At 36.2% G+C, this 24,841-nt stretch overlaps 1 protein-coding gene across 4 annotated transcripts in view; it reads left to right on the top strand.

Moving 5' to 3' along the window:
* The first annotated feature begins 6,860 nt into the window (after positions 1–6,860).
* Positions 6,861–24,841, top strand: part of LOC149846967 (acetyl-CoA carboxylase 1-like) — a 113,231-nt gene continuing 95,250 nt past the window's right edge. Inside the window, exons 1-16 of one of the 4 annotated variants that reach the window (XM_089996702.1) lie at positions 6,861–7,288; positions 8,078–8,462; positions 8,826–9,032; positions 9,144–9,305; positions 9,991–10,083; positions 10,590–10,685; positions 10,916–11,089; positions 11,178–11,271; positions 11,350–11,537; positions 11,628–11,678; positions 11,882–11,921; positions 12,726–12,850; positions 13,003–13,119; positions 13,259–13,333; positions 18,371–18,427; positions 18,541–18,645. In XM_089996702.1, coding sequence (XP_089852828.1) covers positions 8,115–8,462; positions 8,826–9,032; positions 9,144–9,305; positions 9,991–10,083; positions 10,590–10,685; positions 10,916–11,089; positions 11,178–11,271; positions 11,350–11,537; positions 11,628–11,678; positions 11,882–11,921; positions 12,726–12,850; positions 13,003–13,119; positions 13,259–13,333; positions 18,371–18,427; positions 18,541–18,645 — 1,932 coding nt within the window. In that variant the 5' untranslated portion in view covers positions 6,861–7,288; positions 8,078–8,114. The other 3 variants (XM_089996701.1, XM_089996704.1, XM_089996705.1) reach the window with 3 other exon arrangements.

Below are 24,841 nucleotides of genomic sequence, written 5' to 3'. Positions count from 1 at the left end.
ATTTTTAATTGAAAGCAATGTGAAAACCAGACACCAATAAAATCGATTCGCGCAACCGATGGAGTCCAGGTTGAACTTAGAGAACGGGGATACTTTGTATTCAAACATGCAACTAAACTACGCTTTATTACGAAAATGAAAAAATATGAGAAAATAAAACTACTTAACTATTACATCAAATGTTTACCCTACGCAGAGGGTTTAAAATGGTTTTATTACAACCCCATAATTAAATGGAAATTAGAACTTCTAATCTAAAAAAAAATGAAAGTCTTCTATGCTTGTGCCTCTGTGTCACGTGTTGAATGTGTGCACAACAAATATTGCTCGCTTGCTTGCTTCTGCTTCGCGTCTTTCTGCATAATTCAAAAACACACGAGCAACACAAGAGAAGAACAAAAACTATACTATGCAAGATGTACCAATTAAGTGCTAAAATCAAAACATGAAAAGATAATGCTAAAGAAAAATGATGCTAAACATATAATACTAATATATGCAAACTAACTACTAATTACTAATGTAAATGATTTCAAAATAATACTATTAAACACCTAAGTAACAATACTAACTATCTTGAATAACTACTAAACAACATCAAACACTACTAACCATTTTAAATCACTACTAATTAATAATGCTAACTACTAAAAGGCATCATTCAACTAAGTAATTGAAATTACAAATTGCTAAGTAAATGTCATTTGTATTAATCAAATATGCTAACAACTTATTTTATCAGCTAACAACTCAACTAACTAACAAATCAATTAGCTAAACAACATTAGATTGGCATCAAAAAAGTAGTGATCATACATCAAACATTTAATGATCTAGAAATCAGACCGGTGATCGATCAAAATTCAGTGGACAACACTTTGATTGAGCTGAAAAACTAAGTAGATATCAATCCCGAAAAACTCAAAAAACAACATCCGATCACCGAAAGTTGGATAGAGCTTCAGAAATTTGATGGCAAATCGATCAATCAAACTAATACAAAGATCAGTAGCTCGACGTTCAAACCAAAGCTAGCAATCAGACTATTCAACCAAGACTTGCCAAAATTTAGGTACAGTCCCGAAAACTCAAATATTTGATCGATATTTAGATAGGCGAATTTCAAATTAGGCTATTCAAATTCAGCCGATCAAAACTCAAACAGTTGATTGGCTTTCAAAACACAAATCAAACCTTCGATCGACTGTAGATAATCAAATCTAAATTGAAACAGGTGATCTTGCAATCAAAACAATACTAGCCAGAGATCATTAACAGCCGTATGAGATCAAATACAATCAATTAAAACTTCAGAAATTCTATTGTTGGAGATCAGTTGATCGATTTTCAAAACTGATACTTACCAGAGATCTCAGTAGATAGGCATCCGATTAAACCTAAAAATTTAGTAAATCAATTATCAATCAGATATCATTGGGCTCAGATAATTAATCAGATCAAACATTAACAGGATTCCTAGAGACTGGAATCGATCCAGAAATTCGATCGATGTCGAAGATCATCTGATCGACTTTCACAAAAATACTTGCTGGAAATCCAAACAGCAACGACGATCAAAAGAGTTCCAACAGAAATCAAATAACACTCACCGAAGATTAAATAGAGTCGATTAAAACTTCAAGTATTCGATTGATGGAATTGAATCGATCAAAATTCATACAATCTTCAATCAGATCAGACATTAACAAGATTCCGACAGACCGGAATCGATCTAGACCTCTGATCAATGCTTGAAATCAGACTCAATCGGCTTTGGCAACAATAATCGCCAAAAATTCGTGGATCGACAATCAAACAGTAGCTTATTCAATGTTCAAATATTCAGATATTCAATCGATGAAATTTTAAACGATCAATCGATCACCAGAGTTCAAACAATAATCAATCGACATAAGAGGATATTCTGATCGCCGAAAACAAACAATTGATCGACACTCACCGTGGATGGCAGGGGTTCCGGCGTTTGCAGAGAGGACTAATCCGGCAATGAGAAAGGGATTCCAGCGTTGATAAAGCATCCGAGAGATGCAAAGGATCTTCATAACGAATCAGAGATCTACCGTGGACATCAAATCCGGCCAAGGAATCGATTATTTGGAATGGATTAGAGTGCTCTGGTGGAACCGATTTGAGAGGGAATCCTTCGTTGCTCCTGCTGAACCTCCATCTGTGAAGGAAGAAAAGAAAATCGGAGGGAGAGAGAAAGGGAGAAGGAAGAAGGAAAAGAAGAAAGGAAGGAGAGGAGGGAAAGAAGGAAAAGTGGATACGAGATGGATAGGTAGAAGACGGATGAAGAATCGACCCCCTAAGGGTTGTTTTTATAAGAAGTGGCCGTTAGGCCCTTTTTCAAATCTGGTCCTTCTTCTTTCAAGGAATTTCAAAAGGGTGGTTTTTGAAAAGAAGTTTTTCAAAACGGTGGTTTCAACTAAAAAAATGTTTTTAAAAAGGGGTTTCTAAACTAATTTTTTGTATTTTCTTTTTCTATTTTTAATTTTTTGCTCTTTTCTTCATATTTTCTATTTTTTGTGTTTTTGAAATAAAAACTCTAAAACTATGGGAAAATAAGGGATTTTAAACTATTTTTTATAAAAATTTGAAAATATTTACAAAAGAGGAATTTTCTGAGAATTCAGGGTTAATCTTTGAAAATTTCTTCAGAAAACAGGTCTGGATCCAGAGTTTTGAGAAAATGTTTGAGTTTTGGATCTCGAATCGAGGAATATAAAGTAGTAGATCCAAATGGATACCGGATGGTCTGTCTGAGTCATTTTAAAACTATTTTTGGATTTTTATAAATTCGATTTTAAAATTAGATAACGTGGCACAGATTTAGATTTTGATATTGGATCCGGATCTGAAATTGAGTCAGAGCTATAAAATGAACTTGGATTCCAATTAATCCGAGAAATAGCTGAAATTTTGATTAAAACTGACTCAATTATTTAGAAATGGGGGCTAGGGGCAAAAAAGGAAATTTTTTATAAAATTTTGAAAAATTTGGGGTGTTCACAATATTTCTCATTCGGAAGTCTTCTTAACACCATTCTCGCTGGACATCCACATCTTGAATTTGGCATGCTCCTTGTTGGATTTTCACTTGACTTATTTTAACCTTCCTTAGAACAAACATATGTCTTTCTCACCACGACACCCTATGCACTTTTTGACCAAAAATATTTTCTAATACTGAAGCCAAGTTTTAAGGCATAATCATTATAAAATTTATATGCAGCTTCTTCATTATTAAACTGCATTTCTTCTACGGGAACAAAGTCAAGTGTACTATCATGTACATTCTCAGTGCCTACACCTTCACCAAGTGTACTGTCATGATCGTCTACCTCATTATCGAATTGCATTTCTTCTGCTAGAACATTCAAGTCAAGAGTGAATCCAATGCCTACACTCTTCTTATCATGTGCATAATTAGTGCACATGTTTACTTCTTTAGGTGCGTCATTAGTACAGATGTTCACTTTTCCATAACTTTTCAATGATTGAGATAAATCATCTTTAATGCAACTAGGTGATAAGCTCACCACTGTCATAAGCAAGATATCAATTTGCGTTAGCCAGTGCATACGTTTACTATGATTTATTCAAGATGCATATAACAACGGATACCGATAAGGTTAAGCAAGTCAAAGAAATGATTGAATGAATCACAATATAAAAGCAACAATGATTTGTTATTTGCTTATACTATGCATCGAGTTGTTACTTACCATGCCAATAAAAGAAATGATTTGTCGTATGTGTGTTGATGATATCGATTCACGTGACAACGATTTAATTATATATACGATGTTGTGAAGCGATTTTAATAGAAATCGCTAAATGAGCAGTGATTTGAATACGAAAATCGCTACCATAAGTGCGCAACAATGTATTTCTGCATGCACACATTTTAAAATTCTTTCTACAAATATCTTACAAATCGATACTAGAAAACACATAATATCTTACAAATAGATATGCATATCACATAATATATTACAAATTGATACGGTAATTCAGCATAATAACTTACAAATCGACACTATAAAACACATAATATCTTACAAATCGATATACATATCGCAAAATATATTACAAATCGATACAGAAATTCAGCATAATAGCTTACAAATCGACACTACAAAACATATAATATCTTACAAATCGATATACATATCGCAAAATATATTTTAAATTGATACGGAAATTCAGCATAATAGCTTACAAATCGATATTAACAAACAAAACAATATCTCACAAATTGGTTGTATGTTACTACAACCGCGAATTGCGATACATTGCATATACTGAGTGAATGAACAATACCGAATGGGGTAGAGGCCCTTCCTCGCATTTGTAAATAAGCATTCTTGTCAATAGGTCCCAGTGTCTTACAAATATCTTTTATTTTTAAACCGTCAAAAGGACAAGATCCACCTGCAATAACAAAACAATGCGTTAATGGCACTCACTACGTTCTTCAACAATAGCATGATGCTATAGAAAGGTACTCATGATGCTTCAATGACACTTGTTGGAATGTTTGTGCATCATTGCTTTCTTCCATACTGCCTAACGACATGAAAAAGAAGAGGAGACTGTAAAAAGAGATGTCCAACAAATGCCCCTATGATGCCCACCAATGATCGAACCAGTCCATCGATTTATAGTTATCTCCACGAGGTAGGAAAGAACTCGGGAATGTTTTGTAACACAAGGCAAGAACGAGAAGGCGGCAATGTGTTATAACACAAGCTAAAAACCAAGGCGGAAACCAGGACTCGAGACGACGGCAAGGCTGCTCCGGCGACAGCAGACGACGGTAAAGGGTGCATCGTCAAAGGGAGCTCCTGTTACAAAAGTTTACTGCTTAAGGCAAAAACGAAACGTTTGGACTTTGAAGAGTTAACATCATTCTTGACTTTCTTGATGGATGACATTTTTGTCCTTTTCTCAAACCGTCATTTCTCTTTTTTGAATGAAAGATATTTTTGTCCTTTTCTCGAAACATCGTTTCATAGCGAGAACGGTGGAAAAGGGTACTTAAGTCTTTGCAACTACATCGTACTCCAATGCTAAGTGATGCCGACACACACGGAGATACGAGACCCACATGCTTATATACGTGACACTCATTCGGACCCCCAAACACGCACTGTAGCAAACAATGCGTCTTTGGGGAAGAACACACAACACTCTCTCATCTCAGAGCGCCCAAACACCATAAGTAGGTTCAAATAGTGATAAAATTCACTTAAGAACAAAAAAAGATATGAATGTACCGCCTCATAGAACCACAAGAAGAAATCAACTGAGAACTTGTCCAAGCCAGGCGAGTTTAGGCAAGAGAGCTGAGTAATGGCCTCACGTATCTTTGATAACTGAAATGGAGCTTTCAGTAGGGATGGCAGTGGACTGGGGGGACAACGGAGCCCCGCCCTGCCTCGCCCCATTTGGACCGGGGATGAAGGGCATGAAACGGAGATGGAGGCAGGGATGAAGGTTAAAATCTATGCCCGTGCGGGGATGGAGGCCAGGATGGACTTATGCTTTCCCCTGCCCCGCCCTCAATCCTTTAAGGAATGACTATAGATTGAGGGGAAACGGAGCCCGGCCCCGCCTCACCCCCGTTTGGACCGGGGATGGAGGACATGAAACTGGGATTGAGGCGGGGGTGGAGGTTAAAATCCATCCCCTTGCCGGGATGAAGGTTCAGATTTTGAAACGGCCCCGGTCGACTGCCATCCCTAGCTTCCAGCAAGGACGCCTGAGATGGATTGAGCCTGCGATAAATAGATTCTAAAAGAGAACCTCTCTGAACGTCTGGAGGGGCGAAAAGACGGGTGAAATGGGTTGTGACTGTCAGAAGTAGGCTGGGGCCCTGAATCACTTCACCACCAAACTAAACAAAGACATGGCAGCTAAAACGCTTCCTATCAGAAGCGAAATGGTGAAAGAAGCGGATGTTGCCATCCTCATCCTTCAGCCAAAGGACACACGAGCGTTGATATCACTTCTGATGCAGGCAACAAGCTCCTCTTCACGAGTGGAAGGAGAATTTGCACCCCCACTAGATTGCCATACATGGAGAGTTGGACAAGGATAGCAACTCTGATTCCCAACGATCTATCGAGTAAAATTTTGAGATGTTTCCATACTATAAACACAGCTTGACTTTCCCCCGGAGACGAGAAAGCTTCTGGTTAAAACGGAATGCTTCCCAGGTCCGCTGGATCGGCAGGGACCACAAACGATTCACCAATTCCTGAAATTCTTCCTCTCGCAACCACCATCGCTCATACCGAAAGCGCTTCGTGCGCCTAAACCCCGATCTCCAAGAAACCAAGGTCTCCACCATATAGAAAAACAAAATGGATATAAACTTAGCATAGGTCATCAAGAAACAGAGTCAAGTTGAAATGATCATTATTGTTTATTGAGTCAAGTTGAAATGATCATTATTGTTTATAAGTGATTGACTAATTAATGACTTAATAACTAAGTAGTTGAGAGTTGAGAAACCTAGTCACCAACAAAAAGAAAAAGAAATAAAAGCCAAGAAAACAAGTCCAACAAGCAAGAGGGGTGGTGGAGGCAGATCTCCACATGATGCAGCCACAAAACTCCAACACCACGCAAACTAACATTAAATAGAATGGGCCCCACCTTTGTTTGAGATAAAAGCGTAATGTCCCATTAGTTTAGAAGCACCAATTGCATGAATTCTCTCACTCAAAATTCAGAAAGAAAAAAATTTATCATTAGTGTTGGGCCAAATATATAACAGATCAGCATTCCCCTTCCATCATCTTTTTCTCCTCCCTCCCACAATGGAAATCAACAATCAGCATGATGATGGTGATAATTGAGAAAGCGACATTGAAAACTTTGGTGTTTATACCAAAAGTTGCCCTGCTGACCTGCATTAGATAAGTTGGTTGGCTCAATCCTCAGTCAATCTCTACCACCACCACCCCAACACATGTGGTTGGCCAAATCCTTGGAAGGGGGCCATGAGACCAGAAAATTCGTTAATAGTTGTGAGATTAACTGCACGCACTAGAGCTGCCATTGGTGAAGAAAAAAAGTGTTTAATGAGGGTCCGAAAAAAAAATGGGATGGATGGGAATGGGATCTCCTTGAATGCCTGGGGTAGTTGCGAGCTAACTCCACAGAGATAGGTGGGCAGATATCACGTGGGACTCTAATGATCACCGCTTCTACTTACTACCTGCCCTCTATTTTATTCATAGACAGTTTTTGAAGAAAGGTATTTCACTTCTTTTTTATTTTTCCCTGCTTTGTTTTTTTATTTTTATATTTTTTCTCTTTCTAGGGGGGTGTTGTATCAAAGGAGCCGCCAAAATGCAACCGAATTTGGTCTTTTTTTGAGGAAAGCTGAGATGGGCAGCTGTTACTTTTGCGTAAGTCTAATTTGTGGGTTGTGAGGAAGGGTTTTCTAAAGTGACGGGGGAGATTGGTTGAGATTTAGTACTTGGGTTACTTGAAATTTGTGGGGTTTTCCCTTATTTGCCCACTCCCATAGGTAAAGTGTTCTCGATTTAGTATTTTTTTTGGATTTCACTTTTTGATCAAGGGATGCAGCATGTTAGAAGTAGATTTTTTGACAGAAATTCCGACTTTTTCCTTCTTGGTATTTGAGATCCTTTGTTGTTTCCCAATTTCGTCATAGTGTTTTGGTTGCGTCTCATTTTTTCTGTTGGTCGTTTATCTTGCGCGCGTGTGTAGCGGTTAGACTAGATGGGCTCTCTTCCTCAATTCAAATAGTGACATTTCATAGCAGGAACTCTGTCTTCGAGAAATCTCTTTTGGCCTACGGAATGAAAAAGTCTAAGATGACAATGAGAGAAGTCCGCTATACCCTTTTTGTTTTATTCTAACTGTTGGGCCCAAGACAGGAGTAGACCGAATTATGGTGTTCAAAAAGAAAATTCCCTTATTTTTTTTCATTTGTTTGTGATTCATAAGATCATCATCGTCCCAGATACTTTTTGGCTGTGAGAGGCTGTGAAGTTCCATGTGTCTTTACATTTCTCAGTGGTGATAGCAAGGCGGAGTTGCAAAAGGGGGCCGTGATGGGTGATGCTTTGCTCACGAATGATGTTGTGAACGGGAAGGTTCAAGTGAGGAACGGACAGACGGTGTCCCAGATCGATGAGTTCTGCTCGGCGCTTCGCGGGAATAGACCAATTCACAGTGTTCTGATTGCTAACAATGGGATGGCGGCAGTCAAGTTCATGCGGAGTGTTAGATCTTGGGCCTACGAAGCATTCGGAACAGAGAAAGCCATTCTCTTAGTGGGCATGGCAACTCCAGAAGATATGAGAATTAATGCGGAGCATATCAGAATCGCCGATCAGTTTGTGGAAGTGCCTGGGGGGACCAACAATAACAACTATGCAAATGTGCAATTAATCGTGGAGGTGGGCATAAATTTTCTTTTGTTTTTATCTCACCTTCCATGTTTCTGTAGCTTCATACTGCTATGATTTCAGTGCACAGCCTCTTTGTAAGTCCACTGAGCATGTTTAACTTAAATATTGTTAGCACCAAGTTATATAAATGGATTTTCTAGGAAGAAATCGCACTATCAGTAGGACAGAGCCATTGTTGGTTGCTAACTCTCTCTTCTAGATTTTCCTTTTTTCTTTTTTTGTTTGAAAAAGTTTTGATAGTTATTTGGACAGTCTTGCCAAAGTTCCATAGTTTTCAAATAAGTATCTGGGAGCCATTGGTTGCTAATTTTTTGTTTGAAATTTGTTTCTGAAGTTTGTGGTATCATACAGATGGCAGAAAGGACACATGTTTCTGCTGTATGGCCTGGTTGGGGCCATGCATCAGAAAATCCTGAACTTCCTGATGCATTAAATGCCAAGGGGATAACATTTCTTGGACCCCCAGCTTCATCAATGACAGCTCTAGGAGACAAAATTGGATCATCTTTGATTGCTCAAGCGGCATCAGTGCCAACCCTTCCTTGGAGCGGGTCGCATGTAATTTACTTTGCCTCTTATTTTATTTTGTCAGGAGAGGCATGTTCTATCGTTTTTGTTCGAGTGTATGCATCAAATAAGCCAGACCTGAGATTTTTACTTGATGTTTAGGTCAAAATACCTTGTGAGAGCTGCTTGGGTTCTATTCCAGAGGATGTCTACCGCAATGCATGTGTGTTTACAACAGAGGATGCTGTGGCTAGTTGCCAAGTGGTTGGTTACCCAGCCATGATCAAGGCTTCTTGGGGAGGAGGTGGTAAAGGGATAAGAAAGGTGGGTATTATCTGAATGCATTTTGTAATGGCAATTGAAATGGGACCTTTCAATATCACAGGCTAAGTGCTTATATTTGATCTTCTTTGAATGGGAACGTTATTAATTGTTACACTGTTGTGGTACACCATATTGATTGATTGACTGACAAAATGACCAACAACGAAGTGTGTTTATCTAGTTGACACTTTCATATGCTAATGTTGAGGCTTTGTAGGGTCTGCAATATTATATGGGAATGGGATACAGTCAAAGACATGAAGTCCAAAATTTTATATATCCTAGGCAGAGTTGCCAACAATCTTAATGTTTAAATTTACCACATTTTTAGAGTTTTTTCTTCCAAAAAGTGAAAAAAACTGAAAAAACATCATAAAAATATTATTAAAAAAGTAATGATAATAATATCATATGCTTTTATCAAACAATTCATTTTCCAAAAATTCATATTTTCAATTTATTATCATTATTTTTAGAAATGCTGATAATTTTCTTTTACGAGGGAAAAACATTTTATTAAAATCTAAAAGGAGTGTGGCAGAAAAAGCTCTACAATTGGTAACAACACGTGAGCACGGAAAAATAATTAAAAGAAAATTAAACACTTTCAAGATATCCTATTCGTAATAAACCTGACAAAGTCAAATCTGATGAAGATACTGGTGTTTTTTTACCATTCTCATAGGTTCATAATGATGATGAAGTGAGGGCCTTGTTCAAGCAAGTTCAAGGTGAAGTTCCTGGTTCTCCAATATTTATTATGAAGGTTTCATCCCAGGTATGGTTATCTTGTTTGACTTGTTTTCCGATTCCCATAGACATTGTTATATCTGCTTGTAGTTGCATATTCACCGAAGTGGCTTTCTGGGATGCCTAAACAACTTTGGCGACCATGGTGCCTAGTGACCTAACAGCACAAGCAGTAGTTTATTTCTACACTTCACATGACTTTATCTCATATTTCTTCACTTGCCATCAACAAGTGAAACCTAATGTTTTAACACAAATGTGAAAAGTTTCCAGATACAGTTCACCCATTGTTGGTTGTTTGCCATCTCTAAGTAGACGATGCAATCTTTTGTGGGATACATATAATACACATGCTAGAACAGTATTTGTGTAATGCATTCTTTTGTAATATTATCTTGCTACTAATTAATTCAGGGTATAAATTTGGTTGGTTGAAAGCAAGCTCATTCATGAAATCTTTGAAAGAGGAACTAAGCATTTTAAGCTGGTGCACTTGTCTCCTAATGTATGATATAATTTCTCTGGTGCATGCAGAGCCGGCATCTGGAAGTTCAGTTACTTTGTGATCAGTATGGGAATGTCGTGGCATTGCATAGCCGTGATTGTAGTGTCCAGAGAAGGCACCAGAAGGTACATTATGCTGATTTATATTTGACTTTTCAGTTTCATATCATCAGTTTGATGTCAACCTTAATTTATGGTATAAATGAAGTCTTTTGTCCTTATCACAGTATTTATGTATTCTATGTTTGTTCATTATTGCATTCAATTGAAAAAATAGCCAAATCCTTTCTTAGCATTGTTAGCCGGTAGTTAGACTGTTGAATGTTGACATTAATATGCACATTTATATGTTGCAGATTATTGAGGAGGGACCAATTACAGTAGCACCTCATGAGACGGTGAAACAGCTAGAGCAAGCAGCTAGGAGGCTGGCCAAATGCGTGAATTATGTTGGAGCTGCTACTGTTGAGTATTTATACAGCATGGAGACAGGGGAGTACTATTTCTTAGAGCTCAACCCTCGTCTACAGGTTTGTGGATTTTTACTCCTGTTATGTTCAACGTGATGTTTACTCAAAACCTCTTGTCTTGGTTATGTAGAGCCACTTTTTATTTTAGGTTGAGCATCCTGTAACTGAATGGATAGCTGAAATCAATTTGCCTGCTGCTCAAGTTTGTGTTGGGATGGGTATCCCCCTTTGGCAAATTCCAGGTATGATTCAGCATTCAGTGGTCATTTATTAATGAATTTTCCTTACAGTGGTTACCAATCTGCTCTTATATCTGATAGAAATAAGACGCTTTTATGGGATGGATGCTGGTGGAGGGTATGATGCCTGGAAGAGAACATCAATTGCTGCCACACCATTTGACTTTGACTTGGCGAAGTCTGTCAGGCCAAAAGGCCATTGTGTGGCTGTTCGTGTGACTAGTGAGGACCCGGATGATGGTTTCAAGCCTACTAGTGGGAAAGTGCAGGTTGGACTAAATTTAACAGTTTTAGATTCTGGTCACCAAACTGCTTTCAGTTTGCAAGTAATTGGAAACATTTGGTTGACATGCATGCAGGAGTTGAGTTTCAAAAGTAAACCAAATGTTTGGGCCTACTTCTCTGTTAAGGTATAATTTCCAGAACCTTTTTTATGCCTTTGCTCTTGGGATCAACTTTGTTGATCATTTGATGAAGTTGTCCTTTGTTAACATGCTTTGAAAGCCCAGTGTTTGCCAACCACTCACAATTGTTTAATTAATTGATGCACCATGTGCTTGGTGGTCTTTCATATACTGAATAGCTGAAAGTTGCATTATTATGTGATTTTCAGTCTGGAGGAGGCATTCATGAGTTCTCTGATTCTCAATTTGGTAAGTTTCCGTTTAATGCAGTGTTGTGAGAGGCGTACGTCTCAGCACTTGAAGCGTACGCCTCACAGGCGAGGCGCACGCTCAAGGTACTGAGGCGCACACTCAGTACCTGAAGCGTACTGGAATTGCTTTGAATACATAATTATCTAAAATAATTTCAAATATAACACTGTTTGGATTGCCCTTACTATGATTTCAGCTAAATGTTTGATGCAAGTTTCAATAGCATTAATTGCTTGTAAAAATCTTGCATTAGTATAACTAACTTAAATTTACATATACCTGTATATAAGTAAGAGATGTGCGCAAAAGTACATTGCTGAAAAACTATAGTTTCATGATAGTTCTATTGCATGTATGCATTTGATATGTCCAAGAAAAAAATATTTATATGCATCACTAAGATTTTTTTTTTGTTTAGGCCGTTTTTGATGGAAACAAATTCAAAGTTATAATTTAAAAAATTGGGAGCTATTTATTTTTCAAGTCCTTCAAAAACCTTATATTTACTAAATCAACCATCAAACAAACTCATATATGTATATAACAAACTCATATATGTATATTTATATTAAAAAACCATTTACCAGTGTTATATTATTTTTATTATTTTATTAATATTATATATTTTATTATTTTGATCATGAAGCTTACACTTCAACGCCTCGAGGTTTACGCCTCACTTCATAACATGCTCAACGCCTCGCTTCACCTCATCACATTTAACAACCTTGGTTTAATGCACTGTTTGGATTTTCTTCCGTTAGCACTGTCACTGCTGAATTATTTGAATAAATAATGCAGGACATGTTTTTGCCTTTGGTGAATCCAGGGCCCTAGCAATAGCAAATATGGTTCTTGGCCTAAAGGAAATCCAAATTAGAGGGGAAATACGCACCAATGTTGACTACAGCATAGATCTTTTACATGTAAGCTGTGATTGTTTTTCCGACAACTCTGCTTCTCCAAAGATGTATCGATGCTCTCAAAGTTTAGCCTTTTATTTGAATTATACACTAGAAGAAGAATGAGGGAATTCAAATGCCTCCTTTTGCTGACTGATATTAAAGTTCATTTCCAGGCTGCTGAATATAGAGAGAATAAAATCCACACAGGATGGCTTGACAGTAGAATTGCTATGCGGGTTAGAGCTGAAAGGCCTCCTTGGTACCTTTCAGTGGTTGCAGGAGCTCTTTTTGTAAGATTTCATCTCTTCAAATATCTAACTCATGGAACATTTAAATAATAGGCATGAATAAGGAAAATAGTTATTTGTCATAATTGTTTTTTTAATATTCTAGTCCCTGATAGTGGGCTTTAAATTGGCACCTTCCCAGAAAGCATGGTCTACTAGTGCAGCTACGGTTTCTGAATATATTGGTTATCTGGAAAAGGGGCAAATTCCTCCCAAGGTACTCCATTATTCTTTAAGTGCTGCATATTTAAAGAACGTGATGTTGTTCTTAACTACATTACAGGATATAGTTCATGTTAAAATATGTGTATTATCGTCATTTGTAATCTCGTATATATTTATATTCATATATATATATATATAGATACATATACATATATATATATGTATATGTATATCTATATATATATGAATATAAATATATATTCTTTATTCACCCAAAAGGGTATTTCTGTAAATTCCTGTTTTGCGCATATTCCACTTTGGAATATTGCTTGTAATTTTCCATTTTTATTTTTTATTTTTCTTCTTTTTTCCCTTTTTATTTTTCGGCTTTTGTGCCACATAGGGAGGCTCCCCAAAGAGTCGTTGGGGAGCCTCCAACGGTCACATATGTGACCGTTGGGGGCTCCCAACGACTCTCTTGGGAGCCCCCTTTGTGGCTCCTTTTCTTGCTTATAAATAAGGGCTCTCCCCTTTGTATTTTTTCAATTCTTGAGGGAGCTTATGCTCCATTGTAATGGGGTTTTCACCCCTTCTCCATTATTCTTCAATGATATGTAACTTATGACTTTAAGTCATATTTTTCCCTTTTTATGGGTTTTATGTATTGGCACATTATGTGCGTGTGTTGTTTCCCTTTAAATGGGTATATTTGCACTTTACGTGCATAAGTATGGGTTCATTATTGAACCCAAGGTATTTCAAGTCATTTTCTAACATGGTATCAGAGCAAGGTCTCGATGGGGTTGTCTCTTGGTGCAACGGAAAGCGTGTCGCTCAAGAAATGGTGAAGTATTCATTGCTCTTCCTAAAGTATTATGCTTTTGAAGTTATTCGGTATGTATCCCTTTTCTCAAAAAGTATTATGCATTTGAAAGTATGTTTCTTGCATATAGTTTGTTCGTTTTGATGGTCTTGATAGTTGAATTATTTCTTTTCACATTTCGTGTGCTCATATATTTTGAAAAATATGTCCTTCTAAATTTGGTGAAATCGTTTGTTGTCCAAATATAAAATTCGTGTCTATTTATCGAACTACTCATAGCATATAATAGTAATTTATGTTACCTTCAATTATGTGAGATTTATAGTTCTTAAATAAGTATTTCATGATTGACCTATAAGTTAACTTTTAAAATTATATATGATCTCTTGCTAAAATAATGATCTTTGCCTAAAATTTCTTAATTCTCATATGAACCCTAATTTGATTTGAGTTCCTCTCTTGATTATGGTTTTTAGTGCATTTTTTGAAAAATTTGATATAATCATTATATGAGAATCTCTCGCATCTAAAATCTTTGTTGAATCCTAAAGTAGTTCTTGTTAATGATAACTTATAAGAACTCCTAAAAAGTTTTTCAATGTTTCTTTTTTGAAAAATTATTTATGATAAACCATTAGGAAAGATTGTTTTTTAAAAAAAAAAAGGAATTTCCCACATAGAATGCATAGTTCATCTATTGCATCCTTTTTTGGTATAAATGATTTCATTTTTTATCCTTATAAACTTGTTGGTTTGTATTCTTCATAAGGTTTCGAAATCTCTTAATAATATCTTTAAAAATGCCTACATTGGCCATAATATAGTTTTAGTTGTCCTCAATTGCACTTGTCAAGCATGTAATTACATAATTAAAACTTGAGAATTTCAAGCATTGCTCCTTTTATAAAGTGCATACTTGCTCACTTTTGTGTATTTTTGTATTTTGTGCACATTTGCTTCTCAAAATATTTGCGCTTGTATGCATTCCCTCTTTTTTTTATGATATACATGCCTTAGTGCATGTTTGTTTACACCTTGGTGTGTATTTGTTCAAGTATTGTATGAATGCTTTCGTGCACATCTTTTATAAAGCCTTGTGTGCTTACATGTGTATTGTCTCTTCGTAGACATTTTTGCATTATGGAGCCTTTATACACATTTCTTATTGTGAAAAACATAATGAATTTAGATATTGAGTCCTTTTTAAATCATTGTAAGTGCTTATAGCACTTTGTACGTTTCCGCATATCTCATCTCAATCAAAGAATATTTAAAACTTGTTGTATGGGATTTAATCCCAAATCTATAAATTTTCAAGTACTTTTTTCTTGAGTATTGTGTTAAAGCCTTCTTTGTGAACCATTACGGTTTTTATGATTTCTTTGATTAAAAGCTTGATTGTCTTGATGAATTCTTTATGTTGTGGTCTTTTTGATACAAGACTTCTTTTAAAGATTAGGCATAATTCGTGTTTATGCAAAATTGTTTTTGATGGATTATATTGGACCTTTGATTCAATTTGTTAATCGGTCCTCTTTGTAAAAACTTTTTGGAAAATGATTCCTTATGTGTTTATTGCCCTTTTGTGGCATTTATATTTGTCCATCACATGTTATTTAATGCATCATTTATTTGGCCTTATTATTGTCATATTAGAGATATTTGTCGAGGTGAGTTATGGGCACCTTGGGACTCTAAAATGAGTTGTTATTTGATCTCTAATTATGAGTGTGTCACTCAGTTTTTCTCTTGTGGCCATTGATATTATGGATGCTTCTATGTAAATGTGATGGACATATGGTGTTTGAAACCTTAAATGCTTTAAGGTATATTTAAAATCAAGGTGTTTTGGGATTATAGCCCAACCTTTTATTTATGAATCTTATGAGTGCATTTGCACATTTGTGATTCCGAATGTTGTGCTTATTGTGCACATGTGTTCTTGTGTTTTTTCACAAGTGTTCTTGGTGTGTGTATGTTTACACATTTGTTCTAAAGAATATTATTTTATCATCTTGTTGAAGATTCTTTTACATGCATTTATTCCAAAATGTTATTGTTATGAGTATTCATATTTTAAAAGGAATATTGTTTCATTCGAGGTTTATTTTCTTACAAGTTTATTGCCTCAAAAGTCTTTTCCTTTTATGCCCATTATCTAAGTGTCATCATATGTAGACAAGAATTTTATTACACCTTCGTGTGTTTTTAGCCCTTTGTTGGCTTTTGCTCTTTTGGCCTAGTAGCTGAACACACTTGTCTTGAGTGTTTTTATATGTAGACAAGGCACGTTGATTCACACCATGGTGTGTGATTTTTAGCCTATGTTGGCGTTTGTGTCCTTGTTTTAGTCGCTTAAGATGTATGCCCATGGTTGACTTATTTCACTCATTTCAAGTGCTATCATATGTAGACAAGAGATATATTATGTTTTAGCCCATGGTTGACTTATTACTCTTGTTCTAGTAGCTGAACATACTTGGTTTTAAGTGTATTTTTTACGTAGACAAGAGATACTTTTTAGTCCATGTTGGCATGTATTCACTTGTTCTTGTCGTAGATGCACTTATTTCAAGTATTATTATATGTAGACAAGAGGTTCTTTTACACACCTTTGTGTGTGTCTTTGGCCTTTAATGACTTTATATTCTTGATCTAGTAGCTTATATACTTGATTTATGGGTTTTGGAGGACTAATGAGGAAGATGTTTGTAATGGATAAACTATTGTTGAAATTTGCAAAATTTCATTCATGACTTGTGTTTTTCAAGCAAATCATATTTTTGATATGCATATCAAGTTGATTTCTTAGCATTTAATCTATATCTTAAGTGCTTATGGTTTTTGCCACCCTTATATGCAAAATGAGTATTATGTATGTCTTTCATAAATGATTTTAAAACCTTGTGAACTCTTGGGTTTATTTTGCCTAAAGTATGCTTGGAGACTTTGTTTCTCTTGTTTGGCACTTCATTACATGTTTGAAGCATGTTCATTAATGAGTTCTTTGAGTATTAATTCATTTCATGATAAGTATATGCATATGCTCTTTATGGCCTTTTTGGGCCCTCATTCAATAATGTTTATGTATATCATGCCTCTTCATAGGCTTATTGTGGTGTCCCTTAGTGGACCATTTTGTTATTCCCCATTATGGGGTTATATTTGTCTAATGTTGGACCTTATGAATGCATTATGCATTCTTATAATTTATTTTTGCATAATTTGCTTCCGCTCAGTTTGTTTTAACATGATGTATGATTTTGAAACTTTAAGTGTCATTTCTGCATAATTTGCATAATTTCTAACATAGGTCATCCATAATTATGCTAGTTAGAAATGGTCCATTTGAGTAAAGTGCAAAGATATGTTTTACTTGTTTCTTTGTTGATTCTCTACAGGATCACTAAAGATGTGGAACATTAGATGCATCATGGATTCGATCGATGGGGAATTGGACTTGAAGACCTAGCTCAAACTGTCATGAAGATGTAGTTTTTTCTTAAAGACTTTTGAAGAATTGGACTTCGTCTCAAGACTTCCCTTTGATTTTCCAAACTTTCGGGTTTTTTCCCCGCAAAGTTTGAGGGGGGATGTTAAAATATGTGTATTATCGTCATTTGTAATCTCGTATATATTTATATTCATATATATATAGATACATATACATATATATATATATGTATATGTATATGTATATATATATGAATATAAATATATATTCTTTATTCACCCAAAAGGGTATTTCTGTAAATTCCTGTTTTGCGCATATTCCACTTTGGAATATTGCTTGTAATTTTCCATTTTTATTTTTTATTTTTTTTCTTTTTTCCCTTTTTATTTTTCGGCTTTTGTGCCACATAGGGAGGCTCCCCAAAGAGTCGTTGGGGAGCCTCCAACGGTCACATATGTGACCGTTGGGGGCTCCCAACGACTCTCTTGGGAGCCCCCTTTGTGGCTCCTTTTCTTGCTTATAAATAAGGGCTCTCCCCTTTGTATTTTTTCAATTCTTGAGGGAGCTTATGCTCCATTGTAATGGGGTTTTCACCCCTTCTCCATTATTCTTCAATGATATGTAACTTATGACTTTAAGTCATATTTTTCCCTTTTTATGGGTTTTATGTATTGGCACATTATGTGTGTGTTGTTTCCCTTTAAATGGGTATATTTGCACTTTAAGTGCATAAGTATGGGTTCATTATTGAACCCAAGGTATTTCAAGTCATTTTCTAACAGTTCATAATGACAATTACTCTAAAATTGCAGCACATTTCACTAGTCAACTCTACAGTTTCACTGAATATTGAAGGAAGCAAGTATAATGTATGTCCTCCAACTTTGGTTCAATAGTTGCATAATTTTTCCTTGGGCAAAATTTTCAAATTTATCTTCAGCTGCTTGCTTTTTGACTGACACATCTCATGCTTGGAATGTAGATTGAAATGGTTAGGGGAGGACCAGGCAAGTACCGGTTAAGGATGAACCAATCAGAAATCTATGCAGAAATCCACTCTCTGCGTGATGGGGGTCTATTAATGCAGGCCCGTGTTTCTTATCTCTATTCGCCTGAGAAGTATACAATTGTTGATAGAGATGAAATTTTATTTTTGATGTATAAAACAAAATTATTTTTGTGATGGGTTTACTGATGCAGGCATGTGTTCTCTATAAATATTGTTTAACTATGTGCTTTTTTATGCATTTAGGGCAATGACAGCATCTCCATTAATAACTTTATTACATGAATTGTTAGACATTTAGTCAATCTTCTGAATGTAGAAGGTGATAATATTCCTTCACTTGTTATAAGAGAACTATTAGATCAAAACCCTTAACTAGTTATTTATTCCTGTACGTGTGGAACTTAATATCAACCTCCTCCCTCCCTCTATCTATCTATGTCTGTGTATTTGTCTTTTTGCACTACTCACACATCATCATAAATAGCTTTTATCTAATCTTCCTGCTTTTAAAAAGAAAGGAAAAGAGAGTTTTCTTCTTTGAATTGTTCTCTCTCTCTCTCTCACACACACACACATACACATGCATATTCACGCATGTACTCATGCATGCATGCATGCAAACATGCAACATCACACATCCAAACAATGATTCAGAATATATTCTTCTAATTAAGTTGAGAAGCTCCTACTATCATCAACCAAGGAGAAAATATGGAATGGGAATGGGGTAATAACTCCATATTGTGTATGAACCAACCTATGTACTGTTTTTAGTAAGATTTCAGCTTGAAACATACAATGTGCCTCTTCATGGGTATTTGGGAACCATATACGTAAGGACATTATTGGTAATTTCACAGCATAAGCTACATGGAAGCCAAGGAATACAATTGATTGGCTGATGTTTCAAAATCTTATCTTGATTCATCAGAGCCATAAAAATAAGTACCTAGAAGCTGGAACCCCCATTAAGAGAAAATTTGAACCTCCTACAATGTACAACATGAATTTTATAGCTGATTACAGGTTACTTCAGTGTGAAGAAAAGGACAAATAACTAGGAGTATGACTACATCTAAACAGAAGATTACAGTGGAGAGTGGTATGTCATTTAGTAGTGATGGTGCATCAAGCATTTTTAGCTATTTATGTGAAGGGTTAACACTAGTTGGTGATACCAAAGGCTTTCAACTCACCAACATAAAGGCTCTATTTGGGAGCTTGCATTGAGATGGAAAAACAATTTCCATGCATTGCCAAATCATGGTTTTGAAAATGTATGGAACTGCTAACTCCATAATTTGTTTGGTAGCTCACCTTGGTTTTCAGGTGGTTTTGAACAATTCAAGGAATTGATGTGGGCTCCCAAACAAGTTCGGATTTTTGGAGTAAGAAGCTTTTGTTAAATTATATACCTAATCATTCAATGTAATATATATATTTTATATATATAAGGTAATACATATACATATATTAATATATATGTATATGTATCTACTTATTATATATATAAAATATATATTTCTGTTTTGTTTAGCCGTAGGGGTAGATTAGTCTTTTCCTCTATTTTACGCACATTCACCTTATGAATGTGATTGTAATTTGTTTTAGTTTTCTTTTTCTTTTATTTTTTATTTTCTTTTTGTAAAGTACCAAAAGGTACCTTGGGGGCCCCACTAACATAGACGTTGGGCCCTCTCCAACGGTCACATTTGTGACCGTTGGAGGGGCTCCAACGTCTATGAGTGGTGCCCCTCCAAGGCTCCTCTTGTGTTGTTATAAATAGGGGTTTCACCCCCTTGTATTTTTCATGGCTTTGAGACAAAGCCCAAGTTCTCAATAAATCGATTCCATTGTTTTTATGCCTTTGTGCATTTGTGAGTTATTTGTGAGTTGTGCCTTTGTGCACAAGTGTTCTAAAGTGTTCTTATTGTGCATTCGTGGTGGGTTTATTATCAAGAATATTAAGGTCTTGATATTAGTATCTTATTGGAGATACTTTCACATGGTATCAGAGCCTCGTTGGAAGGAGGAGGATCGTGCATCTCGTCTCTTGTAAAGTACCTCGAAAAACGTGCCCTCAAGCTAGTGAAGTTTTGGAGTAAAGAATTTACTTCGGGCAATATTTTAGAAGCAACTTTTGTCAAGAAAAGTTTGAAAAACCGTTAAGGTACGCATTATTTTCCATCTTTTCTTCTCTCTAATGGGTGAAAAAGACTCCCACTTCTCCCTTGGGTTTAAACTTAGTGGTTCGAACTACCATGTTTGGGCCGGCAATATGGAAGCCCATATCAAAGGGAAAGGCCTTTGGGGTTACGTTCAAGGTTCTATATCGGAACCCGAACCCAAACTTTCTATTATAGAGAAAGGGAAAATTAAGATTCTTGAAGGAGAAGATAGACAAAAGGCCTTAGAAGGATATTCCAAAAAGCATGATGAGTGGGAAATGAAGAACTTCAAAATATTGTCTTGGATTTTTTCATCCGTCGAAACCAAGATCAATGCCAACATCATTAAGTTTAAAAGGGCCTTCGAAGCTTGGTTGTACCTTGAAAAAATGTATACTTCAAGGGACTTGTCTCACAAATACTATCTCCAAAAGAAAGCCTTGACTTTTCAACAAAATGATTTATCTATTCAGGAATATTTTGCCGAATTATCATCTATTTGGGACGAGCTTGCCATGCTCGAACCAAAATGGAGCGGAGAAGCTATTGAATTAAGGCACAAACAACTAGAGGAAGATCGATTTTTCAACTTCCTAAATGGTCTTAGACCCGAATTTGAGCAAATTCGGTCCTCTCTTCTATCCGCTTTCACATCCCCCTCTATTGAAGATGTCATCACCAAGCTAAGTGGTGAGGAAACACGTATGGGGATCGGTAAAAATAACCCAAGCATCCTTGCTACACCTTTTCAAAGTGATTATGAAGTGGTTAATGCTGTGTCAAGACCCGGAAATAATTTGAAGACCTACAAACCGCCCCATTTCAAAAATCAAGGGCAAAATGATCGATATGGCAAGAGAGATTATAGCAAATTAACTTGCCATTTTTGTAAAGAACCGGGACATATCAAACTCAATTGTCCCAAATGGAAGAAATTTCTTGCCGCGGCTTTAGCATCCCAATCGGAGGAACGACCTTCGACATCAACTTAACCTCTTTCGCTTCATCAAATTATGGATGCTCTTCAACCTCTTCTCAAAGGAGGCATTTCTGGAACCGCTATGTCATCCTCTTCCTCTCTTGGTAAGACATCTTGGCTACTTGATTCCGGTGCTTCGTTTCATATGACTCCAAGCCATTGTTTTCTTTCTGATTATTCTAAAAGTTGTCTTCCATCTTTTGTCTCAACGGCGGATGGAACACCTCTTGAAATTAAAGGATTGGGCAATTTTGAAAAACAAGACTTCTTTATCCCAAAAATTCGTCTTATACCAAAACTAAACTTAAATTTACTTTCCGTTTCTCAACTCTCGGACTGTGGTTGCGATATAAAATTCTCTTCTGATAAATGTTAGATACAGGATCGCCAGTCAGGGAAGTTGATTGGGGAAGGCTCTAGGAGAGGAGACCTCTACTATGTTGATTTTCTTAAAATTCCCAAGAATCAATTTTGTAATGTTGCTCAAAACAAAGATATTCATGTATGGCATAAGAGATTGGGTCATCCCAACATTGTTAAAATCTCTTATTTGCCTTTTATTAAGCATCTTTGTAATGGAAATTTTGTTTGTAATGAATGTATTCTTGGAAAAATGAGAAGTCTTCCTTTTCCTTAAAGATCCATGTTTACAACAAAACCTTTTGAAATCGTTGACTCCGATGTATGGGGTCCGGCTCCGGTGATATCCAAGGGAGGTTTCTCTTACTATGTTATCTTTGTGGACGACTTCACTAGGTTTAGTTGGATATATTTTCTTAAACATAAACATGAAGTTTTTTCAACTTTTAAAACATTTCATATGATGGTTTTAAATCAATTCAATGGAAATTTAAAAATTCTTAGAACCGATTCGGGTGGCGAATACCTTTCCAATGAATTCAAAAGCTATCTTGAAAATTATGGAATTCTCCATCAAAAGTCTTGTCCTAACCCCCCCCCCCCAACAAAATGGGTTGGCTGAACGAAAACATAGGCATATTATTGAAACCACACGAACTTTGCTCATTTCCCAAAATATTTCGAAAAAACTTTGGGCGGAGGCCGCTCTTACTTCTGTCTATCTCATAAATAGACTTTCATCTAAAAACTTGAACAAGATTTCCCCATTTGAAAAATTATACGAAAAAGAACCTGATTATAGCAGGTTAAGGGTTTTTGGATGTAAATGTTTTGTCCTTACTGATAAAAATGAAAAACTCTCCCCTAAGGCCATTCCTTGTGCCTTTCTTGGTTATTCTGAAACTCATAAAGGCTTTCGCTGTTATGATGTTAAAAGTGATAAACTATATGTTTCCAGAAATGTAAGCTTCTTGGGAAATATTAGTGGTTTTGAAAAACTTGAAACTAATGACGAGAATATAGACCATTCTTTTCTGTTTGATTTATTAACTGAACATGATGATACTAGTGATAATGAAACAAATCAAAATGACTTGAATAATAATGAAACTCATTCTGATCAACACATCAATGAAGAACCACATAGAGATCCTATAACATACTCTCATAGAGATAGGAATACTTTTAGAAGTGCCCTCGAAAGATATGATAGTGAGTCTACCCCTTCAAGTGAAGGAAATCTTCGTAAGACCGAAAGATCAAGAAGACCTCCTTCTAGGTTCATCTCATATGAGTCCTTTTCACCAAAATATAGAGCATGTCTAAGCGCCATTCACTCGTACACAGAACCTAGGGATTTCGAGGAAGCACGAAAATGCCCGGAATGGATAGTCGCTATGAATAATGAACTTGAAGCCCTAAAGAAAGCAAAGACCTGGGAGTTTCAAGAGCTTCCTAAAGACAAGAAAGCAATAGGGTGTAGATTGGTATTTAAAGTCAAAACTAAGAGTGATGGGTCTCTTGAGAGATATAAGGCCCGCTTAGTTGCAAAAGGATATGGTCAAAAATATGAGATTGATTATGAGGAGACTTTTGCCCCTGTTGCTCGAATGGTCACCGTCCGATGTCTTATAACCGTTGCTTCAATCAATAAATGGAACGTCTATCAGATGGATGTTAAGAATGCGTTTTTAAACAGAGATCTAAACGAAGAAGTATATATGGATGCTCCTCCTGGAATGGAGTATTCTAAAGGAAAAGTGCTTCGTCTTCGGAAAGCACTTTATGGTTTGAAACAAGCTCCCAAGGCTTGGTATGATAGGTTTAACTCTGTAATGTTAGAAAATGATTTCTCATCCTGCTTTACTGATACTGCTTTGTTTGTTAGAAAATCTAATGCAGGGATTGTTATTCTACTACTTTATGTGGATGACATGCTTATAACTGAGAGCGATTCTAAAGGGATTAAAAGCATAAAATCCATTTTAAAGAATAAGTTTGAAATGTCTGACTTAGGCTTCTTAACTTATTTTTTGGGTATTGAGGTAGCTTACTCTCATAGAGGATATTTTTTATCTCAAACTAAGCTTGCATCTGAGATTATTGACAGGTCAGGTATTACAGATGATACAATTTGTGAAACTCCTGCTATAGTAGGAGCTAAAATGAAGATTGATGATGGTCTTCCTCTCTCTGATCCTACTCCCTACAGGCAACTAGTAGGATCGTTGATGTACCTAAGTATCACCAGACCAGATATCTCACATGCGGTGCATACGGCAAGTCAGTTTTAGCATGCACCAACTTCTGTTCACATGAGTGTTATCTTACGTGTCGTAAGATACCTAAAGCACACTATTAATAAGGGAGTTTTTCTGTCTTCTTCTTTTGAGTTAAGATTAATTGCTTATACTGACTCTGATTGGGGAGGTGACCCAAATAACCGTCACTCCACCACTGGTTTTTGTGTATTCTTAGGAGACTCATTAATCTCATGGAGATGTAAGAAGCAGCAAAAGGTGTCTCTATCATCAACTGAAGCGCAATATCGTGCCATGACGACTACTACCATGAAAATTGTTTGGATTCATCAGTTGTTGGAAGACATGGGGATCACTATTGAAGGGCCTACCAAGCTTTGCTGTGACAACAAAAGTGCGATTTATATTGCTAAAAATCACACTTTTCATGAGCGGACCAAACACATAGAGATGGATTGTCACTACGTTCGGGAGGCGTACCTCAAAGGAATCATTGACCTTCCATA

This window comes from Nuphar pumila, chromosome 2 (assembly GCF_984573655.1).
Source record: "Nuphar pumila chromosome 2, dmNupPumi1.hap1.1, whole genome shotgun sequence".
NCBI lineage: Eukaryota > Viridiplantae > Streptophyta > Magnoliopsida > Nymphaeales > Nymphaeaceae > Nuphar > Nuphar pumila.
The sequence above is the reverse complement of the archived record's forward strand: the minus strand, read 5'-3'. Positions and strand labels throughout refer to the sequence as shown.